This window comes from Trichomycterus rosablanca, chromosome 22, assembly GCF_030014385.1.
Source record: "Trichomycterus rosablanca isolate fTriRos1 chromosome 22, fTriRos1.hap1, whole genome shotgun sequence".
NCBI classification, from domain to species: Eukaryota; Metazoa; Chordata; class Actinopteri; order Siluriformes; family Trichomycteridae; genus Trichomycterus; species Trichomycterus rosablanca.
Genome location: NC_086009.1, coordinates 14,392,606 through 14,417,707, shown reverse-complemented (window position 1 = coordinate 14,417,707; position 25,102 = coordinate 14,392,606). Strand labels below are relative to the sequence as shown.

Genomic DNA, 25,102 nt, shown 5'->3' with positions numbered 1-25,102 from the left:
ATGTCCTAATTTGATGCCAGCAATACATTTCAAAAAAATGTTGGGACAGGGGTATATTAGGAGGACCAAAGCTGTGAAGTGTTAAAAAATGATCTAATTCAAGTGATGCTATTATGATTAACATAAGGCTTAGTTGTTTATGAGCTGGGAGGGGAAAAACTGGAACTCAATGCACATTTGCAAGAAAATAGGGTATTTCACCATCTACAGTTCATAACATTATCAAAAGATTCAGAGAAGCCCAAGAAATGTCTGTGCATTACTAACAAGGCTAAAAAACAATATTTAATCCTTGAGACCTTTGATCCCTTAGATGAAGCTGCAACAAAACCCGACTTCTGTACGGATCTTTGAAAATGTGGTTCAAACTTATAATAATCTTAATCAGTGTAATATCAAAAACCTTTATGATTACAGTGGTACCTTGAAACTCGACGTCAGTTGGTTCTGGGAGTGGCATTAAGTTTAAAAGGCGTTGAGTTTCAAGATATTTTTTCCCATAAGGATGTATGGGAAACCTGTTAATGTGTTCCATGGTCCCATGGACTTGCAGATATTGACACTTATACACTGAAAATAACACAAATATAATTAAAAAAGCTGAAATAAAAAGCTGATTCTTACAATTTCTCAGAGCCCCGAGCTGTAACACAAGTTTAAAAGTGAAACAGTGAGGAAAATCCAGATAAACCCAGCTAATACATGTGGACGCTTTCAGAGTGGATTTGACGGTTATTTCACACAAATGCAGATTCGTCTCATATGCGCACTTTGATGACTTATTACCGCACTGCTCAAGCCGAGCACTGACTAAAGCGACTGTTCATTGTTAATTTGAAATTAAATAAATAATTTTTTTTAAAACAAACTAAACACGTTGAGTTTAAGGGTACAATATTCTTGACTAAGGGTGTTGAGTTACAAGGTACCACTATATGTGTTTTGAAGGACTAAAGGAAACAAAACTTTAATACAGTAAGAACATGTTTTTACTGTATTAAAAAAGGTGAGAAGACCCCAAAAAATACACACACACACACAAGCAGAGAAGCAAAATGAGCAAAACAGCATGTTCCCTGACTTAATTTATTCAGGTTAGCAAGTATAAGGTGGCATTTATTGGTAGGCGAATAATACTGAGAACATCAAATGATAAAGAGTTATGAAGAAAGAAGGCCTTCTTTGTAAAAGACAAAAAGCATTACAGGTAGATAAAAGGTGTTTTTTTTTATGACCAGATCTAATGGCACCGAAACCAATCTGAAGATAATACCTAAAACACACACACACACACACGATAGGTCTTTTTACAGGTTTATGTAACATTAAGGCCTCTCCTGGCCAAATTACATATTGTCTTATGTGTTACATTTAAATAAAATACACAACCGCTGAAGCATTTTTATTGTTTGCAAATGCAAAAAAAAAAACACCTAAATATAGCATGTGCAGTTTGGACACCCTTTTAGCACTTTCAGAAGTTTTAAAGTCTCAGAACTTGATTGACCTATTAGGTCTTTATAAACACATTATAATGTGTCTTGTGGTCCAAGAATTTTCATTATGTAATAACAGTTAAGGGGGACCACAGAAGTCAAGGCAAGCTCTTAAAGACCAAGAAAGCTCTCACATACTGTATCTTGCTTGTTTGCTGGCCAGAAATGCAAAGCAAAACCCTGATATAAAAGCAAAGGAGCGGCCAAAAAGTCTAGCTGATAGGAGTGGTTAAGGTACTGGACTAGTAACCAGAAGGTCGCTGGTTCAAGCCCCACTATTGCCAGGTTGCTGCTGTTGGGCTCTTGAGCAAGGCCCTTAACCCTCAATTGCTCATACTGTATACTGTAACTGTAATGTAAGTCGCTTTGGATAAATGTATCAGCTAAATGCCATAAATGTAAATGTAATCAAAAGGATGCTGGTTCAAGCCCCACCACTGCCAGGTTGCTACTGTTGGGCCCTTGAGCAAGGCCCTTAACCCTCAATTGCTTAGACAAAATACTACTATCACAATACTGGAAGTCGCTTTGGATAAAAGCATAGGGGTGGTTCTGTTATGCTTTGGGGACATGTGGCAGCCAGTGGCACATAACCCTGTAAAATTGCAGGGATATATAGCATATTTTGGAAGCAAAGTGATACACTGGGTCAAGAAGCTGAAAAGGCGGTTTTTAAATAGTCAGTGACGAAAACATACCTCAAAATCCACCACACATGTAAGATGGAGATGTGGGCAAAAGCTGAATGGCACTCACAGTCCTCTGTCATGTACATTATTAAAGATTTGTGGATAGAATATACGTATATTATATATGAGCCACCCACCTAATACGCTGTCAAAACAGCTCTGACCCGCTCAGACATGCACATTGGAAGGTAAAGGAGTTTTATACAATCCTCCAAGGATATGCCTCTCGAGACAATCACTGACTTGCTGAATGATGTTCCAGGCAGCATAACATTGACCACAGCATCTAAACTCTTTCACATGTAGCACCAATGGTGGAACTGTTCACTGGCATTTTTCAATTTCCAATCTAGTTGTAGGGTACTGGGCTGTGAGCACAAGTCACACTAAAGAATATCTGGTCCTCCTGCCCCTCTCAGAGAATTTGTTTCTGGCAGTTTGGGCAGAACCATGCACACCGGTAGCCTGCAGGTGTAGGGCTCTGGCAGTGCTGTTGGGTTGATGCCTTTGTTCTTGCGACCAGTAAGGACACTAGCAACATGTGAAACTAGAGAAGAATCAGTCAACTGCAGCCACCACCTGCAAAACCAGTAATTTATGGGGGTTGTTCTGCTGTTGGCACCTCTCCAACTGTGATGATTAAGTGTTCCCTTAGCTTTTTTGAGCAGTTTATATCCCTGACCGTGAGATTCACAACTAAGAATGGTCCTAATGAGCTGCTCAGGTGGCACAGCAGTAAAAAAACACACGCTGGGACACCAGAGCTGGGATCTCGAATACATCGTATCGAGTCTCAGCTCTGCCGGCCGGCTGGGCTGAGCAGCCACATGAACAACAATTGTTCTGACTGTTGTTCAGATAGGGGAGGGATATTAAGCCGGAAAGGGTCTCTCTTATAACTAATGCAATTATGACCTCTGCTGGCTGATTGGTGGTGCCTGCACAGAGACAGGGAAAATAGTGCTGTCAGGGTGTGTCTCTCCGTACACATTGGTGATCCGCATTGCACTCGTTAAAGTGTAGATGACAAAATGCATATGGCTGCTGCCCACGTGTCGGTGGGGGCGTGGGTTAGCTTTGTTCTCCTCAATCAGAGTGTGGATCGGCATTGGTGGAGAGAAAGCATGATGCAATCGGGCAATTGGACGCGCTAAAAGGGAGAAAAGGGGGGGAAATGCATAAAACAAAATATATATATATTTTAAAAACAATAGTCCTAATGTTTTGGCTCCTCAGTTTGAAGTTGTGTTTACTTTTATTGACTTGATTTGGACAGGTGGATTAGAATACAGGGTAAGGGTTAGGGTACAGGGTTAGGATTATGTTTAAGGTTAGGGTACAGGGTACAGGGTTAGGATTATGTTTGGGGTTAGGGTACAGGGTTAGGATTATGTTTGAGGTTAGGGTACAGGGTTAGGATTATGTTTGGGGTTAGGGTACAGGGTTAGGATTATGTTTGGGGTTAGGGTACAAGGTTAGGATTATGTTTGGGGTTAGTGACAGGGTTATGGTTCGGATTAGGGTTAGGGTACAGGGTTAGGATTATGTTTGGGGTTAGGTTACAGGGTAAGAATTATGTTTGGGGTAATTTACAGGGTTAGGATTATGATTGGGGTTAGGGTACAGGGTTAGGATTATGTTTGGGGTTAGGGTACAGGGTTAGGATTATGTTTAAGGTTAGGGTACAGGGTTAGGGTTATGTTTGGCGTTAGGGTACAGGGTTAGGATTATGTTTGAGGTTAGGCTACAGGGTTAGGATTATGTTTGGGGTTAGGGTTAGGGTACAAGGTTAGGATTATGTTTGGGGTTAGGGTACAGGGTTAGGATTATGTTTAAGGTTAGGGTACAGGGTTAGGGTTATGTTTGGCGTTAGGGTACAGGGTTAGGATTATGTTTAAGGTTAGGGTACAGGGTTAGGATTATGTTTTGGGTTAGGGGACAGGGATAGGATTATGTTTGGGGTTAGGTTACAGGGGTAGGATTATGTTTGGGGTTAGGGTACAGGGTTAGAATTGTGTTTGGGTTTAGGGTACAGGGTTATGGTTCGGATTAGGGTTCAGGGTTAGGGTTTGGATTACGGTTAGGGTACAGGGTTAGGATTATGTTTAGGGTTAGGTTACAAGGATAGGGTACAGAGTTAGGGTTAGGGTACAGTTTGGCATACAACTGTATCGAACATCACACTGTAAGACATGGCTTCAAGGCTATATTTGTTACAAGTAACTAAGAGCTTTTATAATGTTCACAAATATGCAGCTGAATTAAAATTATACAACATTTTCAGATAAGTCCTTGTAAATGTAAATGAAATATCAAAAATGTACCACAGTGATGCATTAAGAAAATAATCAGGTATGAATTGGTTGGTATTTTACAGAAATTTCGATCATAAGGCTCTTAGACATTGCTGGTCTTCAAAAGCTCTTTAGAAACGGAAAGTCTTCCATTCGTCATCCTTTATCCTAGATAGTTATCAGCAAGTGGGCCGCACTGCTGAAACGCCGACAGGCTCTTTCATTCCTGAATGTTTGACATTTTTTCAGCCGTCTGTTTATCTTCAGACTCTCACAATGTCATGGCCCCTGTGGCACGCCATTTGGATTTACACAGGGCTGCGGGGGCATGGAGAGGCAGCGCGTCCATTCTGATTCAGATCTAATCAAGATGTAATCTGACTGAATAAATACAATTACGTTTAACCAGCGTTTGGTCCGAAGGGTTCAAGTCCTTTATGCTAAGTAAGAGCAATGGCAGTGGAATCAATGGAATAACATCAATATTTCAAATCTTTTACAATGAACAACTGACAGCTTAGGACACAGTATCATCAGAAAAAAAGAGAACAGAAGCCTGTTTTTGCCAGCTAGAGGAAAATAAAAGTAGGGTTGCACAATTTAATAATAACATTATGACCACCTTTTGCTGCCAAAACAGCCCTGACCCGTCGAGTCATTGACTCCACTAGACCCCTGAATGTGTGCTGTGGTATGTGGCACCAAGATGTTAGCAGCAGATCCTTTAAGTCCTCTAAGTTGTGAGGTGGGGCCTCCATAGATCTGACTTGTTTGTCCAGCACATCCCACAGAATTCTGGGGAATTTGTTGTGCTCCTCAAACCATTCCTGATTCATTTTTCTTTGAGGCAGGGCGCATTATCCTGCTGAAAGAGGCCACAGTAATCATGGAATACCGTTTCCATAAAAGGGTGTACATGGTCTGCAACAATGCTTAGGTAGGTGGTACGTGTCAAAGTAACATCCACATGGATGACAGGACCCAAGGTTTCCCAGTAGAACATTGCCCAAAGCATCACACTGCCTCCACCAGCTTGCCTTCTTCCCATAGTGCATCCAACGTGATTCATCAGACCAGGCCACCTTCTTCCATTGCTCCATGGTCCAGTTATGATGCTCCCATGTTCATTGTTGGCACTTTCGGTGGTGGACAGGGGTCAGCATGGGCACCCTGACTGGTCTGCACCTATGCAGCCCCATACGCAACAAACTGTGATGCACTGTGTCTTCTGACACCTTTCTATCAGAACCAGCATTAAGTTCTTCAGCAATCTGAGCTACAGTAGCTCCCCACTTCGCTCCCCACGTGCATCAATGAGCCTTGGCCCCACGTGCATCAATGTTATGCCTGGTCAGTGTATATTTGACTTATATTTCTCCCAAATTTGGTTGCATACAATTGCCCTGATTGTATGGCACCTCTACTGATGCACAGGAGAGCCTTGACTGACCAGGGACCAATCGAGCCCAGGACATTCTTGCTGTGAGTCGAGAGTGCTACCCACCCTATTGAGCCACGCTTTCTCCAAATTAATAACACATGTTTGTCAATAATTCAGTCACACTGTTCTGGCAGGGCACCCAAAGGCACAAATGGTCTTTTCTGCAAAAGAGGTGGTCCAGTGGACTTTCTTTTTGTCGGAGGGGTTAGATGTTTGTCTGTGACTCACCTCGACCAGCATTGGGTTGGTGAAAGTGGCAGAGAAGTTGCAGGAAATTGGAAATAACTCAAGTGGGGGAAAAGAACAGCATTTAAATGTGGATTTTTCATGATGGAGAGAACTGCAGCCTCTACACCATAATCCACCTCACAGAACTCAACATCAATTTTCGCATACAGCTTGAATAAATGGGCAAAATGCCAAATACTCCGCATTTCTCTCCACTATCTGGTGAAAACAGCCTTCCAAACTATTCAGAAATATACCGTGCTTTGAATTTCCTGTCATTTTCTAATCAATCTGAGGTTTAAAAGGCTGTACGCTTACATTTCTCTAGTTTCTGAAGACCTCTGTACAGCTTTGAGTCAGCTAGAGCTGTTAATACTGATAAGCACATGGAATAAGTTAAGACAGCTGTGGCTACACACACATGACATGGACGAGGCGATACAGGGATCAACTTTATATACAAAATGCACAAGACTGTGGAGGCCTGAATTGTCAGACTTCTTTAAGCACCATTTAGTTTAATTTAATTTAGATAGGTTCAAAATGGTTTGCTGATTTTATAACATGTGATGTTCGGACCAGAGACTTGAGCCTGGCTTAATAGACATGACTGTCTGAGGGAGGGAAGGGACTGTCTGAAATGGTGCAAACAGTGGAGGAATACAGGGATAATAGCATGGTCCTCCAAAGGTGTTAGAGCTCTGTGTAAGAATTTGCCACTGGCTGGTGTAAAGAAGCCTAACCTGTGGCCCTCCTCCACCAGCAAGTGTTGTGCAATTGGCACTGGAATGCACAAATTTGGGCGTGCATACAGGGGGTCAACAAACAACCAATCACTGTATGGTAGAACAGGTTCATGACGTTCATGTTGTCTTTTAGGTCCATTTAGAGATGTTGTAAAAAAGTAGAAGTCATAAGGTAGCTGGCTCAATTGGCACTCCCTGGCCAAGGCAGTGTATTTCGTTAACATTAGTCATTAGTGTCTCTCATACGGGTGTGGTCCTCCTGTTGCCACCATCGTTCAAGTCTTTAGAAAAACAATTGTGCACCTGCAAGAACCCAGGATCGTGTTCAGGACTGTAGGAGGTATCGGTACCCGATTTTAGTGGATCTCTGCTCAGCGTGTACATGTTGATTTCCCCAATCGGCATCGAGCTCACCATCTTAATCCCGACCGGAGAGGCTTCCCGGGACGCCTCCGTGGAGTGCGAGCTAGAGCGCGAACGTCGCCTGCGGTAACGGAAACTGGACATGCGCGAGTACGGAGAGGAGGACGAGGTAGACTTGATGAACTCCCGGCGCGCTTTGTAGCGCACCTCTTTGTTTTTCTCAATGTAGATGTTCACAGCGAGCACAGCGACCGCCTCAGCCACGATGAACGAGAGGGCGCCGAAGTAGAACGACCAGCCGTAGTTGTACTGGCTCTTCTTGTCTTCGTCGCGCTTGTCACTGGGATCACCGGCGTTGCTGGAGATGTAAACGATGATGCCGATGATGTTGCTCAAACCTGTTACATTGGAAAATAAGTATAGATAATTAACATAAATCCAATTTTTAAGACACAATACTGTAATCAGGGTTGATACTGAGATGTGACCGTTCTCACAGTAGCCGAACCCACTCTATACAAGCTTCAGGTGCTATAATGATGCCAGACTTTAAAACTATTGGTGTTTTTGTATTGATGTGCCAGATCTCTAACCTGTCTATGAACATCACCTACCTTCATGGAATAAAGACAAGGCTACCTGCATTCTACACCTCAATTTTCTTGATTTATTCAGATTTTGCTGGTTTTACAATGCAGTTAGGGGTTAATAATTAATTTGGGGTACAAATAAAGCCATATGTGTGCACAAAGTGTTTTCATATTAAACGTTTTTTGATAATCTGCTTTGTTTGTTAAGATATCTCAGCTGGTGCACAGCAAGCTTGCTAACCCAGTTTAGGAAGTATTAGTTACAATTATCATGATATCCATAGGTTGGTAGTCATTGCCAGTAAAAAAGTATGATTCAAGGCAAATTTTAAGACAAACTTTTTTAATATCCCATCCATCCATCCATCCATCCAAACAACAGTCCATCAATCCATTCATACAACTAACCATCCACTCAAACAACCAACCATCCTTCCGTCCATCCAACCTTCCATTCATCCAATTATCCATCCATTCAACTAACAGTCCATCCATCAATCAGTCCGTTCATCCATCTAACCAACTATTGTTCCAACCGACCAACCAACCAATCCATCCATCCATCAACCAACCAACCAATCCACCAAACAACCAACCAACCAACCAACCAGTGCTACTGATTCAACTCTGTGCTACCATTACTTGCTTACCAACCATCCATCCATCCATTCATTCATTCAACCTTCCATCCATCCATTCAACCAACCCATCCATCCACCAACCGACCAACCAATGAATTAACCAAACAGTGCTACTGATTCAGCTGTGCTACTGTTACTTGCTTAGCAACCTCTCATCCATCCATCCATCCATCCATCTATCCAATCAACATACAGTCCATCCATCAATCAGTTAATTTATCCAACTAACCAACTAACCATCCATCTAACAAACTAACAGTCTATCCATCAATCAATCATTCATCCATCCAACTAACCAATTATCCTTCGAACCAACTAACCAATCCATCCATCCAACCATCCATCCATCCAACCATCCATCCATCCATCAAACAGCCAACCAACCAACCAACCAACCAGTGCTACTGATTCAACTTTGTGCTACCGCTCTGCTTTTTTTTTTACTTCTTCTTGGATTTAACTTTCTTTCCTTTTGTTTTCACATCTAGTGGACAAAAATTGTTCAATACTTTACATTAATTAGTTTGGGTTTCATGTAAACAAGGATAAATTAGGGCAGATTAGATGCAAATACTATGCGAATACTGGTTGTGTGCTGTGAACATGTGAAACAATATATCAAATGCTAAGTTGATGGTTGTTCTGATGGCATAGGACTGTTTTTTACGCTCCATTTAGGCCAAACAAAGACTTTGGAATATGTTGTGTGCTCTGGAGTGCTGCATGAATGTCTTACCTGCTGCCACAAACAAGATGCCTGCACTGAGCAAAATGTTGTTCATCTTGTTGTAGATGCGTCCCACTCCTACACACAGACCCCCCAGCAGCAGCAGAATGGTACTCATAAGGGGAAACACACTGGAGGCACGGACTATACCTAACAACACAGAGCCAGATCACAGGTTTGTTTTTAAATGCTGATATTTATATGAATTGGAAATGTTAAACTGTCAAAGTAAAAGAAAAACACTTACGTAAGAGATACTCAGAACTGTCGGTATCGTAGTCATTATCATCTGGGAAATGATTGATACGGTAACAGCTCCCTTTGTTAAGACCTGGAGAACAAGATTTCATAGGTGTCACACAGCTCATTTCACTGAACTATAAATCCAGCACATAGTGACAAAGTGTTGCATTATAGCACTTTGTAGTTCTAAAATTACTGACTGTAGTCCATCTGTTTCTCTACATACTTTTTTTAAACCTGCTCCCTGTTCTTAAATGGTCAGGACACTACAGAGTAGGTATTATTTAGGTGGTGGGTCATTCTCAGCACTGCTGTGACAATGACATGGTGGTGGTGTGTTAGTGTGTGTTGTGCTGGTATGAGTGGATCAGACACAGCAGCGCTGCTGGAGTTTTTAAATACCGTGTCCACTCACTGTCCACTCTATTAGACACTCCTACCTAGTTGGTCCACCTTGTAGATGTAAAGTCAGAGACGATCGCTCATCTTTTGCTACTGTTTGGGTTGAACATCTTGTAGACCTTCATCAGTGGTCACAGGATGCATGCCCACGGGGCGCTCTTGGCTGTTTTTTTTTTTGGTTGGTGGACTATTCTCAGTCCAGCAGTGACAGTGAGGTGTTTAAAAACTCCAGCAGCGCTGCTGTGTCTGATCCACTCGTACCAGCACAGCACACACTAACACACCACCACCATGTCAGTGTCACTGCAGTGCTGAGAATGATCCACCACCCAAATAATACCTGCTCTGTAGTGGTCCTGTGGGGGTCTTGACTATTGAAGAACAGCATGAAAGGTGGCTAACAAAGCATGCAAAAAAACAGATGGACTACAGTCAGTCATTGTAGAACTACAAAGTGCTCCTATATGGTAAGTGGAGCTGATAAAATGGACATAGAAACAGTTTAGCCACATGCCGTGACCTTTCAGTTCCAGAGTTCTGTGTGGAGAGAGGCGGTCTGCACCCTCTGACAGGTTTAACAGCCCAGTGTGGCAGTAATTGGGTCTAGTGGTTAAAAAGGAGCATCAAATTAATTAGCATTAAATAGGGCCGGGAAACTGGGTCACATTTTCCTGTCTAGTCATTGTAAAAAAGTGTTTTTTTTTCAGTATGGTTTTATTATACAGATATAGGTGTAACATTTTACATAGATATTTAGAGTGCTACTTGAAGATATGATTTTAAATACGCTTTCAGAAAGTACAAGGACAATAATGTAGCTTTTGCTGCTTTTAATCAACCTTGGACAGAGCTACTTTATAATAATTAGATTTATTACTAGAGTGGTGTTATGTATACCCTATTTCATTAGCACTTCACTTTTCACATGTATAGATTTGTGCATTAAAAGCATTTACTGATGATCCTACATGGCATTCTCTAAGGAGAACGGAACATTTTCTTTAGAGGATCATTTAGTTAATCTAAGCACATAAATACACATTTATTATTTATTCTACCAGCCTTAAGCTCAAGCTCAATAACTGTCCTGCTCCCTTTTTATTCTTACTTATTATTTTGCTAGGTTTTGTAGTTTAAGTGCTTCACTTTTATATAATTTACCTTATTTAAGCATCTACAGGCTTGCTTTAAACAACATCTCTTTGTACATGTACAGTGACAATAAAGACATAATTTCTTATTATTGCTTTATTATTAATATTAGAATTACTATACAGTAGACACTTGACTTATGAATTTAATTGGTTCCGAAGGGCTGTTCTTAAGTCAAAATGTTCGTTAGTTAAACCTATTTTTCCCATAAGAAATAATGTAAATAGAATTAATCCGTGCCAGACCTCCCAAACCACCTCTTACCTAACATTTCTAATGTCTTAAATAGTGTTTTTCATTATAAATACAAGTATATTTTTCCTTAATCTTAAATTAGAGAATAGGCATTACTGTAATAAACAATAATAAACAACAATACACAGTAGTACTATAAATCCAGCACATGGTCATAAAGTGTTGCATTATACAGTATATACACTGATCAGCCATAACATTAAAACCACCTCCTTGTTTCTACATGCACTGTCCATTTTATCAGCTCCACTTACCATATAGAAACAGTTCTGTAGTTCTACAAATACTGACTGTAGTCCATCTGTTTCTCTGCATGCTTTTTTAACCTGCTTTCACCCGTTCTTTAATGGTCAGGACCCCCACAGAGCTGGTATTATTTGGGTGGTGGGTCATTTTCAGCACTGCAGTGACACTGACATGGTGGTGGTGTGTTAGTGTGTGTTGTGCTGGTACGAGTGGATCAGACACATCAATGCTGATGGAGTTTTTAAACACCTCACCGTCACTGCTGGACTGAGAATAGTCCACCAACCAAAAATATCCAGCCAACAGCGCCCCGTAGGCAGCGTCCTGTGATCACTGATGAAGGTGTAGAAGATAACCAACTCAAACAGCAGCAATAGATAAGCGATCGTCTCTGACTTTACATTTACAAGGTGGACCAACTAGGTAGAAGTGTCTAACAGAGTGGACATGGTATTTAAAAACTCCAGCAGCGCTGCTGTGTCTTATCCATTTATACCAGCACAACACACACTAACACACCACCACCATGCAGTGTCACTGCAGTGCTAAGAATGATCCACCACCTAAATAATACCTGCTCTGTAGTGGTCCTGGGTCCTGACCATTGAAGAACAGCATGAAAGGGGGCTAACAAAGCATGCAGAGAAACAGATGGACTACAGTCAGTAATTGTAGAACTACAAAGTGCTTCTATATGGTAAGTGGAGCTGATAAAATGGACAGTGAGTGTAGAAACAAGGAGGTGGTTTTAATGTTATGGCTGATCAGTGTATGTGTGTGAGTCCATCAGTTCAGATTTGAGTTGAGGAGTCTGATGGCATGTGGAATTAAGCTGTTGCACAGTCTAGTAGTGTAGTAGTGTTAGAGTTTTGAGGATGTCTGTACTCAGAACAACAGGATTTTGGTAGTCTAGACAGTGGTAGCCTGGTGGATAGAGCTGGTTACCAACTAGAAAGTTGTGGGTTCGAGTTCTGGCTCTGCCATGCAGGCACTGTTGGGTCCCTAAACAAGGTCTTTAACCCTTTCAGCTCCAGGGGTGCCATACAATGACTGCGCCTGCTCTCTGATATGTAATAAAGAGAATAAAGTGAATTTCACTGTACTGTACACAAGTATATGTACATATGACAAATAAACGCTTTCCATCTGCCCTAGATTATTATTAGAAGTTCATACATTGCTTGTTTGTGCTGCTCTTAAGTGGTATGAGTTTGTCTACAGTGTGACAACCTGAAGTCTCAATGTAGCCTTTCAAAATGTTATAGCTAACCAATTGCTGACTTCATTTTTAAATCCTCAATTTGGACTGGAAACAATGTATTCAGCCAGGAAAACCGGGATCACTTCTGACAGGTTATTATTACCTGATTTGCATGCTCTGCCTGCTTTGCACCTCAACCTCACCTGGGATGTTCTTTTAAACCTTTATTAAACTGACAAACGCATAGAGAAAAACTTGTAATGTTTTGAACATTTTGAATTCGATGCCTCTCTAACAAAGGCTTATTCTTTACAAAGATGGGTCATGGTAGCCTAAAGACAGAATTTCTCAATGCAGTATTGCAAATAATTTAGTTTTACACCATCTACTTAACTCCCATAATATTATGGAAAGATTTAGGGAATCTGAAAAAATCTCAGTCTGTTCTGGTCAAAGCTGGAAATCACTGTTAAATGTCTTGACCTCAAATGGTATAGATTAAGGATTTGGGAGTACTTCGGAAACATGCTGTCACTTAACACAGTCCACCGCTGTGCAACAGACAGCAGTATGTTATTATATGTAAAAACACTGCTGAGTTGTGTGGCCCCGAGCTCATCTCAGCTGGACCAAAAGTGGGAACTTTTTCTTTTTGATGCATTTTCTATAAGGTCTTAATTTTGGGTATATGTTCGTTGATTTAGCTGTGTTGCAATGCTATAATGACAAAACCCCAAAGCTCACCCTGCATATTACAAAATAAAAATGTAACAATCAAATATACATTCTGTATTGACCATAGAGGTGTTGTAAAATTTAAGAAGAGTAGAACTGGTTTGCACAATGACACACTGTCCATCAGGAGGTACAGGTCATGAGATTCAATTAAATTAGAACACCACTAGTGTTTAGTGTTTAATTTTGTGGCTTGCTGATCCTCCAGGGTGTGCGACCAATAGCCCAATAAATTATACAGTATCTATCCAAAGGTAACTTGCTCTTAGGCAGATGTGAACATCTAACAACATTGTATCCAGACTCTTTGCTTTGGCACACAAAATTGTATTTAGGTGCCATTTTATTTGTGTTATTGCTTCAATACTAGAAACGTGTCTAGAACTCAATTGGAAGTCACCCACCTGGGTCTATAAGGGTCCACGATTTATATTGCACTGCCAAAGGAATCATAAAGTCCAATAAACTGTTGATCTGTGGATCTACGTGATCAAAAAGTAGCGAGATATAGACCCAGGCAAGGATATAAAACAATATCTAAGGTTTTGAAAGTTTCCAGGATCACAGTGACCTCAATGATTTTAAATCTAGAACCTTCTAGAGTTGGCCATCTGGCAAGAAATTCAGAGTGGCAGAGTAACAAGTGTTGTGATATAAGGAAAAATAAAGTGAGATGATAAATGAAAACAAATATTACAGTTGGCACAATCGTGGGTTCTTACAGCAGTGGAATAGCTGAAGAACCAGAAGCAGAACTGTGGGCCACTGTTTGTATTGCTCTAGTCAAATCACATTGGGTGTTGGACTTTGGAACCTCCATTCTGTGCTAACTGTTGTTTCTTATCTGCTAACAGTTTAACAACAGAAATGTTGCTTATCTCTAATATTCATGTGATATTAAACATAATATCAAGCCGCTGTTGAGGAGAAGGCATGTGACAGCACGTAAAGGACTGTGCGAATATGAAGATGATGAGACAAAAAGTAAGCACTTTGGGCAGAACAGCAAGCACTAGCTAAAAGTCTAGCTAAAAACAGGCCCTGAACATCACCTGATCCTACAGTCAAACATGATAGTGGCAGTTGCTTCTCAGTGGCCGGGACAGGAAGACTGGTGAGAACTGGGTTTGGAAAAATGGGTTCACTATTCAGCATGACAAAGACCCAGGGACATACAGCCAAAACAACAATGAGGTAGCTTTGGAGCAAGTGCCTAAATGTCCTGAAGATGGCAGTTCACAGATTCTGACAACAATGGGGATAAACTGAGCAAGCTGTAATCGCTGCCAAATGGGATTCTACCAAGTATTAAATAAAAAGTCTAAATACTTTAGTGAATTTAATATATTTATATAAAACTCTAATAAGTTGATAAGTAAAATTTAAGTCAATAGGTCAAAAAAAGCAAAGAGGTCTAACAGCACCAACAAAAAGTTTAGCTAACAACAGTAAATGACATTTTACACAATCACTGCGAAATGACTCAAAAGTACAGCGACAAAAATATCCACAGAGTAGAATAAAAGTTTCTGTGACCCAGTTTTGACAGTAACTGCAATTGTGTGTTTCACATTGCTGGAAAGTTTGGCAGGGCTGACATTTAAACGGTATGAATTGTATTAAAGGCCAAATTGCGAGAGCAGGTTATTATTTGGTAAAATGAGCACAATACCTGAAATGCAGAGCAATAGAAAACTTTAATATGGTCTGATGAGTCAACTTTTACTATATTTATGTTTAAAGGAGGCCAAACGATCTATAACAAAATGGACAGATTGCTCAGTCAAATTGAATGTCATTAATGTAATCCAATTAGGGCCATTCTAGATCAGAGGTTCTCAACCTTTTTTCCTCTTAGACCCCCCTGTGTTAAAAAAAATGTTCTGGGACCCCCTTGACATGGGTTATGATATCTTTCTTACTAGAGTGACAATAGGTATTGTGTTGTTGCTTTTGTTTGGTTGATTTTGGTTGACGTAGGAACTTTGCCCCAATCTGAGGTCTAGAGCGCTCTGGAGCAGGTTTTCTTCAAGGATCTTGGTGTACTTAGCTGCATTCATCTTTCCCTCTATCAGGACTTGGTCCTGCTGCTGAAAAACATCCCCACATCATGATGTTGCCACCGCCATGCTTCACTGTAGGGATGGCATTAGCCAGGTATGAATGGTGTCTGGTTTCCTCCACATGTGATGCTTGGTATTCGGGCCAAAAAGTTAAATTTTGGTTTCATCAGACCAGAGAATCTTGTTTCTCATGGTTTGAGAGTCCTCCAAGTGGGCATTCATGTGCCTTTCACTAAGGAGTGGCTTCCGTCTTGCCACCTTACCATAAAGGTGTGATTTGTGGAGAAATATTGTGGTATAATATGGAACAGTTTATAACCAGTACTGAATTCTGCGTAGCATTTACAATACCTTTGATAGGTGCCACTTTTATGGTCTGTGATCGGCTGTATTGCCCTAATTCACAAAAAACACCAAATTGCACCCTCCTGACATGCTGACAGTTTTGTAACAGAAAGCAATCCCGGCATGTACATGTGAGGTGGATGTGAGGGCGGGGGGTTAGAAAAGGCAGGCTGCACTGGTGTCTGTATTAAACCACAATAAGGATGTCAAATGGCACCCTTGGAGACATTATGGAAATCGGATTGTTGAAACAGTGCTCAGGTTGCCATGGCAAAGATGCACTCAGCACAGAGCGTTGTTACCTCCAGGTAGGCCTAAGGGACCGAACTGTTGCTTTGTCTTACACACACACACACACACACACACCAGAGATGCGAGCATATACGTTAGGTGAGTCCCTTGATTTCTCTGTTATGAAAACAGACGCACCTCAGACTCTGGGCTAATAACCAGCACTCATAAATCAACTGTCCGTGCTTCACTCAATCTGATCCCACTTCACATGCCTTGTTCTTTAATACTAGGACGGAAATGGGGTGAACCACAGGTCTGATGGATCTTAAATTGAAGACAGCTGTTGAAGCAGGACTTCTATTTTACAGCCCTTGGAAATGATTATAAAACCATTAGTACGATCGAGCATTAAATACCAAATGATTAAAAAATGTAAGTAGTTTCTAAGGTTCAGAGTAGAAACGCTAAAGGAAAACATGTTTAAATAGTTAAAGGTAACAGTTTAGATTCCTTTTTTTTTGTAGACTACCATATGTTTCTTGCAGCTTACTGCTAATTACTGCTTCAATAAAATGACAATTGTAGCTAGGTGCATTTCCTGAAGAAAATGCGAGTGTGATTGCAGTGCAGCCGATGGGCGGATGCGCAGATCCAAATGCTTTATCTAAGTCGGGAGTGTCATCAACGGGCTGTACGATTTAGATTTGGAACAGCGTCGATATCTCGAAATGTCAAAAACGGGCGTGGCAGGTGGGCGGGTGTGCGTATCCAAAAATTGCATCCATGTCCCGGTGTCATCAATATCTCGAAATATTTTTTTTAATGGGCGTGGCAGGTGGGCGGGGGTGTGTATGGCCATGCTGTATCCAAGTCAAGGTGTCATCAGTGGGCCGAACAATTTAGAGTTGGAATTGCGCTATCTCAAAATATTAAAAAAACGGGCGTGGCAGGTGGGCGGGGGTGCGTATGGCCATGCTGTATCCAAGTTATCGATATCTCGAAATTTAAAAAAATTAATGGAAGTGAATGGGACCAAAAAAACGGGCGTGGCGGGCGGACGGGTGGGTGGATCCAAAAGCTGTAAACAAGCATTGTTGTCATTAACGGGCCGGACGATTTATAGTCAGAACAGTGTCGATATGTCGGAAATTGTAGACGAAAAAAGCTTGAAAATTTGGCCAAAAAACTGTAAAAACCGGCGTGGCGGGCGAACGGGTGGGCGGATCCTAAAGCTTTCTTCAAGAAGTGGTGTCGTTAACGGGCCGGACGATTTAGAGTTGAAACAGCGTTGATTCACCCATACTTTGGCGGTTTTGTGTGTGAGGCACATGCATGGAGAGTCACGCACTGATCCCCACATTCCTCCACTTCTGTACAGGCGGGTCCTTACACAGCACCAAAGACCCCAATCTTTTCCCACCCAGCAGACTAGTGGCCAATTTTGTCTTACACTACTGCTGGACAGGGGAGTACTAATACTATACTAGTACTATTACACAAGCCATCTAACATGTGCAGTTCCCTGGTTGCTTCTTATTAACCCATGGAAAAAATTTATTCATTTAATTATAGATGCTATGCATAGATGTATAGATGGGTCAGGAGACTGTGACCATTAGGCTCAAGACTGGAACTACACTGATCAGCCATAACATTAAAACCACCTCCTTGTTTCTACACTCACTGTCCATTTTATCAGCCCCACTTACTATATAGAAGCACTTTGTAGTTCTATAATTCTATCTGTAGTGTGTGTTGTGCTGGTATGAGTGGATCAGACGCAAAATACCGTGTCCACTCACTGTCCACTCTATTAGACACTCCTACCTAGTTGGTCCACATTGTAAATGTAAAGTCAGAGACGATCGCTCACCTATTGCTGCTGTTTGAGTTGGTCATCTTCTAGACCTTCATCAGTGGTCACAGGACGCTGCCCACTGGGCGCTGTTGGCTGGATATTTTTGGTTGGTGGACTATTCTCAGTCCAGCAGTGACAGTGAGGTGTTTAAAAAAGGCTAGGACAGCACTAGAGTCTCAGAGAAAAATGCATCACATCTGGAGAGACACGCTAAGCTCTTTGAAGCATTTGTTGCTAGTACAGATGGCAGAAGGCGCAACATTTTACCCCCCATACAGGCACAGTCAATCGTGGGATTCAAACCTAAGATTCAAACCTGGATCTTTTATCTTTAGCCAGCCCTACAGTGTTTCCCCCATTTCCTATAAGTCAGGACCCCCAAAATGATGCAAGATCGTACACTTTCTGCTTCCTTTGTCATGATGGTGTGTTGCCGGTAAGGTCAAGGGTTTGAAGACCATGTCTGTCTGGTGCACGTATCCAACTTGTTATCGCTCCCGTTACTCACTTGCAGATTTCAAACTCGCTGGCTAATTAGAGACTGCGTGGCCTTTCAGTGCTGCATATTAATTACACATCAGTGGAGCACGCTGGGAATGGCAAAGTGACAGCACTCCCCCCCTTCGAAACCTCCCCAGCCTGGCAAAAAAAATGATTATATCAGTGGGGGAAAACAAACCCAAGCTTTGGATCCATATTAACCTGAAGCAAATGTTATCTCAAGGGCTGCATTTGGCCCGACAGACAGACACGTATTGACGCTCCAGTCGTGTTGCCCTTTTTTGGTTGATGAGTGACCTTTAGGAGTTCGTAACTGAATGTTTCTGATGATGCACGAATTGGACACGCTTTGAGTGGGCATTGAGCTGTACGATATAAAAGACCGGGTTCAGCTAAGAGATTTTGCAAGTATTGATACTATTTGGGAGGCGGGGGTGAGGGGGCGGCTGCTGTCATAGCTACGATTGACATCCCACGTAACTGAAGATGCTGAGTTCAGTCATAACATTAAAACCACCTCCTTGTTTCTACACACATTGTCCATTTTATCAGCTCCACTTACCATATAGAAGCACTTTGTAGTTCTACAATTACTGACTGTAGTCCATCTGTTTCTCTGCATGCTTTGTTAGCCCCCTTTCATGCTGTTCTTCAATGGTCAGGACCCCCACAGGACCACTACAGAGCAGGTATTATTTAGGTTGTGGGTCATTCTCAGCACTGCAGTGACACTGACATGGTGGTGGTGTGTTAGTGTGTGTTGTGCTAGTATGAGTGGATCAATTTTTAAACACCTCACTGTCCCTGCTGGACTGAGAATACTCAACCAACCAAAAATATCCAGCCAACAGCGCCCCACAGGCAGCGTCCTGTGATCACTGATGAAGGTTCAAAAGATGACCAACTCAAACAGCAGCAATAGATGAGCGATCGTGTCTGACTTTACATCTACAACGTGAACCAACTAGGTAGGAGTGGACAGAGTGGATACGGTATTTAAAAACTCCAGCAGCGCTGCTGTGTCTGATCCATTCATACCAGCACAACACACACTAACACACCACCACCATGTCAGTGTCACTGCAGTGCTGAGAATGATCTACCACCTAAATAATACCTGCACTGTTGTGGTCCTGTGGGGTTCTGATCATTGAAGAACAGGGTGAAAGAAGGTTAAAAAAAGTATGTAGAGAAACAGATGGACTACAGTCAGTAATTGTAGAACTACAAAGTGCTTCTATATGGTAAGTGGAGCTGATAAAATGGACAGTTAGTGTAGAAACAAGGAGGTGGTTTTAATGTTATGGCTGATCAGTGTGTTTACTTACATGTATTTACTAACTTCCTCAAATCTAACTGAGCTTGGCAGCACTCACTAAAGTTGTTTTTACGTTTCAGCACCATGAGTAATCAGACAGCACCGGTTAGTCCCTCCTGAACAGCCGCTTGGTACTGGGGCCCGACTAGGCATAACATTATGACCACTGACAGGTGAAGTGAATAACACTGATTATCTCTTCATCACGGCACCTGTTAGTGGGTGGGATATATTAGGCAGCAAGTGAACATTTTATCCTCAAAGTTGATGTGTTGGAAGCAGGAAAAATGGGCAAGTTTGACAAGGGCCAAATTGTGATGGCTAGACGACTGGGTCGGAGCATCTCCAAAACTGCAGCTCTTGTGGGGTGTTCTGCAGTGGTCAGAATCTATCAAAAGTCATCCAAGGAAGGAACAGTGTTAAACCGGCGACAGGCTCATGAGCGACCAAGGCTCACTGATGCACATGGGGAGCGAAGGCTGGAGCTACTGTAGCTCAAATTGGTGAAGAAGTTAATGCTGGTTCTGATAGAAAGGTGTCAGAATACACAGTGCATCACAGTTTGCTGCGTATGGGGCTGCATAGCCGCAGACCAGTCAGGGTGCTGGTCATGCTGACCCCTGTCCACGGCCAAAAGCGCCAACAATGGGCACGTGAGCATCGGAACTGGACCACGGAGCAATGGAAGAAGGTGGGCTGGTCTGATGAATCACGTTTTCTTTCACATCACGTTGATGGCCGGGTGCGTGTGCGTCGCTTACCTGGGGAACACATGGCACCAGGATGCACTGTGGGAAGAAGGCAAGCCGGCGGATGCAGTGTGATACTTACATCCATTCTGACACGTACCACCTACCTAGGAAGGTGGCCATAATGTTATGCCTGATCGGTGTATGATGAAAGTAGTTTCCTTTAGTAACATAGTTTCAACAGAATTTGTATGTTGGCCAGATACAGTATATAAAGAGCTTTGTGAAGTTTCCATGACTTCACACCTCCCTAGTGTGCGCAAGACACTGGGTGAGCTAGGCTCTGTAAAGCTAAAGCTAATACTGCTAGTATAGAGTCATCAGCCTCACGTTGCACTGAAAAAAAAGTAAAACGTGTCTTGTTTTGGTGGACAATGACAATAAGCAATAGATTCGTGTATTTTTAAACCTTGGCCATGTTACCATAGTGATTTGAGACACGCTGTTGCCAAGCAACAGCATCAAATACAATAAGGGCATGAACAAAGACTTTTGACTGCATTCGCTTTGCAGTTCATTCAGCAAACTCATCTTCAGAGAGAGAGAGAGAGAGACAGAGAGAGAGAGAGAGATTACTGTCTTAATACGAGTTGATGGTTTGGTTAATAAATCACAAGAATGGTATACTATCTGACCAAAAATATATGGACATTCCGTTCCAAAACTATACAACTGTGTTCATTAATAATAACTTTCTACTTGTCTCTCATTCCAACCTGTTGCTATAACAGCCTCCACTCCTTGTGGCTCAGTGGGTAGCACTGTCCCCTCACAGCAAGAAGGTCCTGGGTTCGATCCCCAGGTCGGGCGGTCCGGGTCCTTTCTGTGTGGAGTTTGCATGTTTGCATTTCCTCCGGGTGCTCCGGTTTCCTCCCACAGTCCAAAGACATGCAAGTGAGGTGAATTGGAGACACTAAATTGTCCGTGACTGTGTCGATATAACCTTGTGAACTGATGAACCTTGTGTAATGAGTAACTACCATTCCTGCCATGAATGTAACCAAAAGTGTAAAACATGACGTTAAAATCCTAATAAACAAAACAAACAAACACAAGATTGTGGATTGTGTCCGGGAATTTGTCACAATTCAGGCAAAAAAAGGAATTTGTGTTTTTTTTTGGAACCCAATTTATCCTAAATTTGTTCAGTGGAGTTGAGGTCAGGGCTTTGTTCAGGTCTTCAAAGTTTATCTACACCAGACTAACTACACTCTGCCCCATACTGTTGATTTTATACACCTGTTAGCATTCTAAACATGATTATGAGGAGTGTCCACATACTTTTTTTTAAGTATATTTTCTTAATACATTTTCTCCCCTTTTTCTCCCTTTTTTTTAGTGTGTCCAATTGCCCGATTGCTTCATGCTTCCTCTCCACCAATGCCGACCCCTGCTCTGATTGAGGAGAAGGAAGCTAACCCACGCCCCCTCTGACACATGGGCAGCAGCCGTATGCATCTTATCACCAACACTTGTGCAGTGAGTGCACTGCAGCTCAGCGTTGTGTACAGAGAGACACACCCTGAGAGCACTCTTTTCTCATCTCTGTGCAGGTGCCATCAATCAGCCAGCAGAGGTCGTAATTGCACCAGTCATGGGAGAGAGACCCCATCCGGCTTAGTCCCGCCCATATCTGAACAACGGGCCAATCGTTGTTCATGTGGCCACTCAGCCTTAGGCGGCAGGCAGAGATGAGATTTGATACGATGTATTCGAGATCCCAGCTCTGGTTCCAGCATGTGTTTTTACCACTGCGCCAGCTGAGCGGCCCGTGTCCACATAATTTTGGCCTGTAGTTTAAAGCTATATAGTATCTATTAATTTTCTTACACGTTTAGAAAACTTTTTGGGCTGAATAGCAATCCATCTATCATGGATTTATCTATTTATCAAAACTCAAGGAAGACAAGCATTAAGGCTTTTCTTTGAACTAGAACCCTGGTGGTGAAATGAAGTTCCTCTGTCTGTTCCAACAACTGAGTCTCTGACCATCCTTAAAAGATGACCCAAAACTGACCGCATTAATTTAGTTTTTTGGCATAAATGGCTCAGAGTTACTTGGATATAACCATTTCTGCTAATACAATTAACCAAATGTGTCTGTTCCCCTTTAAAAGTGGAACAAAGGACACGTGTAGTTCACGCAAATCTAAAGGTGAAAGAAAAGAAAGCTGCCCAATACAAAACAAGTAAACAAGTAAAGGAAGGCTTTACTCTACAGTATAGTAGAACCATGGTGGTGGAATGAAGTTCCTCTGTCTGTTCCAACAACTAAACAGCACTGATCCAGTTTTCTGTGACTTTTTCATCATAAATGGCTTGAAGTTACTTGGATATAACCATTTCTGCTATTACAATTAACCAAATGTGTCTGTTCCCCTTTAAAAGTGTTGTTTATACGCGCGCAAAACCAAAGAACAAAGGACACGTGTAGTTCATGCAAATGTAACGGAGAAAGAAAAGAAAGCTGCCCAATATAAACGTGAATGAGATCAAATATTGTAACTGTGTGGACAGTATTTTTTTTTACCAGGATGCTTCTGTCTGGACTGCTTACTCGTTTGCTAATTTAACTAATTAGCTAATTAAAAGTTCAGAATGTAAGGAAAAGTAATTGGTTAATTTGGTCTGATGAGCTGAAAAGTGAACTTTTTGGGCTGGACAGCAATCCATCCAGCTCAAAGTTACTTGGATATAACCATTTCTGCTATTACAATGAACCAAATGTGTCTGTTCCTCTTTAAAAGTGTTGTTTATAGGGGCGCAAAACCAAAGAACAAAGGACACGTAGTTTACGCAAAGACTGTGATAAAATATTGTAAATATGTGGACAGTATTTTTCTTTACCAGGATGCCTTTGTCTGGACTGTTAACTTTGCAACTTTGCTAAATTAACTAATTAGCTACTAGCTAATTAACAGTTTAGAATGTAAGGAAAAGTAATTGGTTAATTTGGTCTGATGAGCTGAAAAGTGAACTTTTTGGGCTGAACGACAATCCATCATGGATCTATCTATCTATCTATCTATCTATCTATCTATCTATCTATCTATCTATCTATCTATCTAAACTCAAGGAAGACAAGCATTAAGGCTTTTCTTTGTACTAGAACCCTGGTGGTGGAATGAAGTTCCTGTCTGTTCCAACAACTGAACGCATTGATCCAGGTTTCTGTGACTTTTTCATCATAAATGACTTAAAGTTGCTTGGATATAACAATTTCTGCTATTACAATTAACCAAATGTGTCTGTTCCCCTTTAAAAGTGTTGTTTATAGGCGCGCAAAACCAAAGAACAAAGGACACGTGTAGTTTACGCAAATCTAACGGAGGAAGAAAAGAAAGCTGTCCAATTAATATAAACGTGACTGTGATCAAATATTGTAAATATGTGGACAGTCAGTATTTTTCTTTAGTGGGATGCACTGTCACTTTACAGCAAGAAGGTCCTGGGTTCGATCCCTTGGGTTCGAGTTTCCTCCCACCGTCCAAAGACGCGCAATGCAAGTGAGGTGAATTGGAGATACAAAATTGTCAATGACTGTGTGTGTATGACATTAAAAACTGTCAGTAATGTACCCAAGTGTGTAAAACATGACGTTAAGATCGTAATAAGTAAATAAATAAATAAATAAATAAATAAATAAATAGGACTGTTTACTCCAAGAAGAAAGAAAGAAAGAAAAACAAGGGCGCACATGGTACCTTCTATACAGCAGATCCTCCACAGTCCCGAGTGCGTAAGATCGCCGCGAGTTTTCTTGGCTTGCGATTGAGTTTCATCCGTCATGTTGGTTCCATTACAGATGTAAGCTCTGGAATAAAGCCAGTAGTCCGTACCCACAGCGATGGTCATCAGGCTAAATGCCACAAAGGCGCCCACGGTGGCCAGCAGCAGTTGAACAGCGCGGTCGCACCAAGCCATCACGCCTCATAATAACCGAACCGGCTGGTTTTTGCGCTCGGTTTAATTCGGCAACACTCGGCTTTGTTCCCACGCTGATCTAACCCAAGCGTTTGTTAATTAGTTAGTTAGTTAGTTAGATAGTTAACAAACCAGACACTGAAAACTTAATAAAACACTCCATTGTCTCCACATCCTCCTTCTTCCCTTTAACCATCTTTTTAAATCACAACCGGTCCGTTTTCCTCCCACCTCATCTCGGTTTCAAACTCATCACTAGTCTATTGCATTCATCGATATGGCTTTTTGACGGCTGCCTTTAAAACCCCACCTTCATTCACACTAACCAATGGGAAACAACAGACCCTCTTTAGCTCTATTAATAGATAGAGGGGGTATACATGATAAAGGGACTCCTGATAACAAACTTGTTTAGGTTTTATTCTGTATCCTTGGGAATAGATAAAATCTGATCATTCATTCATTCTTTTTTAGCCTGCTTTCACCCTGTTCTTCGATGGTCAGGACCCCCACAGGACCACTACAGAGCAGGTATTATTTAGGTGGTGGATCATTCTCAGCACTGCAGTGACACTGACATGGTGGTGGTGTGTTAGTGTGTGTTGTGCTGGTTAGAATGGATTGGACACAGCAGCGCTGCTGGAGTTTTTAAATACCGTGT

At 41.7% G+C, this 25,102-nt stretch overlaps 1 protein-coding gene across 1 annotated transcript; it reads right to left on the bottom strand.

Moving 5' to 3' along the window:
- Positions 1-7,134: 7,134 nt before the first annotated feature.
- Positions 7,135-24,441, bottom strand: cacng4b (calcium channel, voltage-dependent, gamma subunit 4b). The gene is made up of 4 exons (XM_063018984.1): positions 24,222-24,441; positions 9,463-9,546; positions 9,225-9,365; positions 7,135-7,655 (listed from the first exon to the last, which is right to left on the bottom strand). The coding sequence occupies exons 1-4, from the start codon at positions 24,439-24,441 to the stop codon at positions 7,135-7,137; spliced, it is 966 nt and encodes a 321-aa protein (XP_062875054.1).
- Between the last annotated feature and the right edge of the window lie 661 nt (positions 24,442-25,102).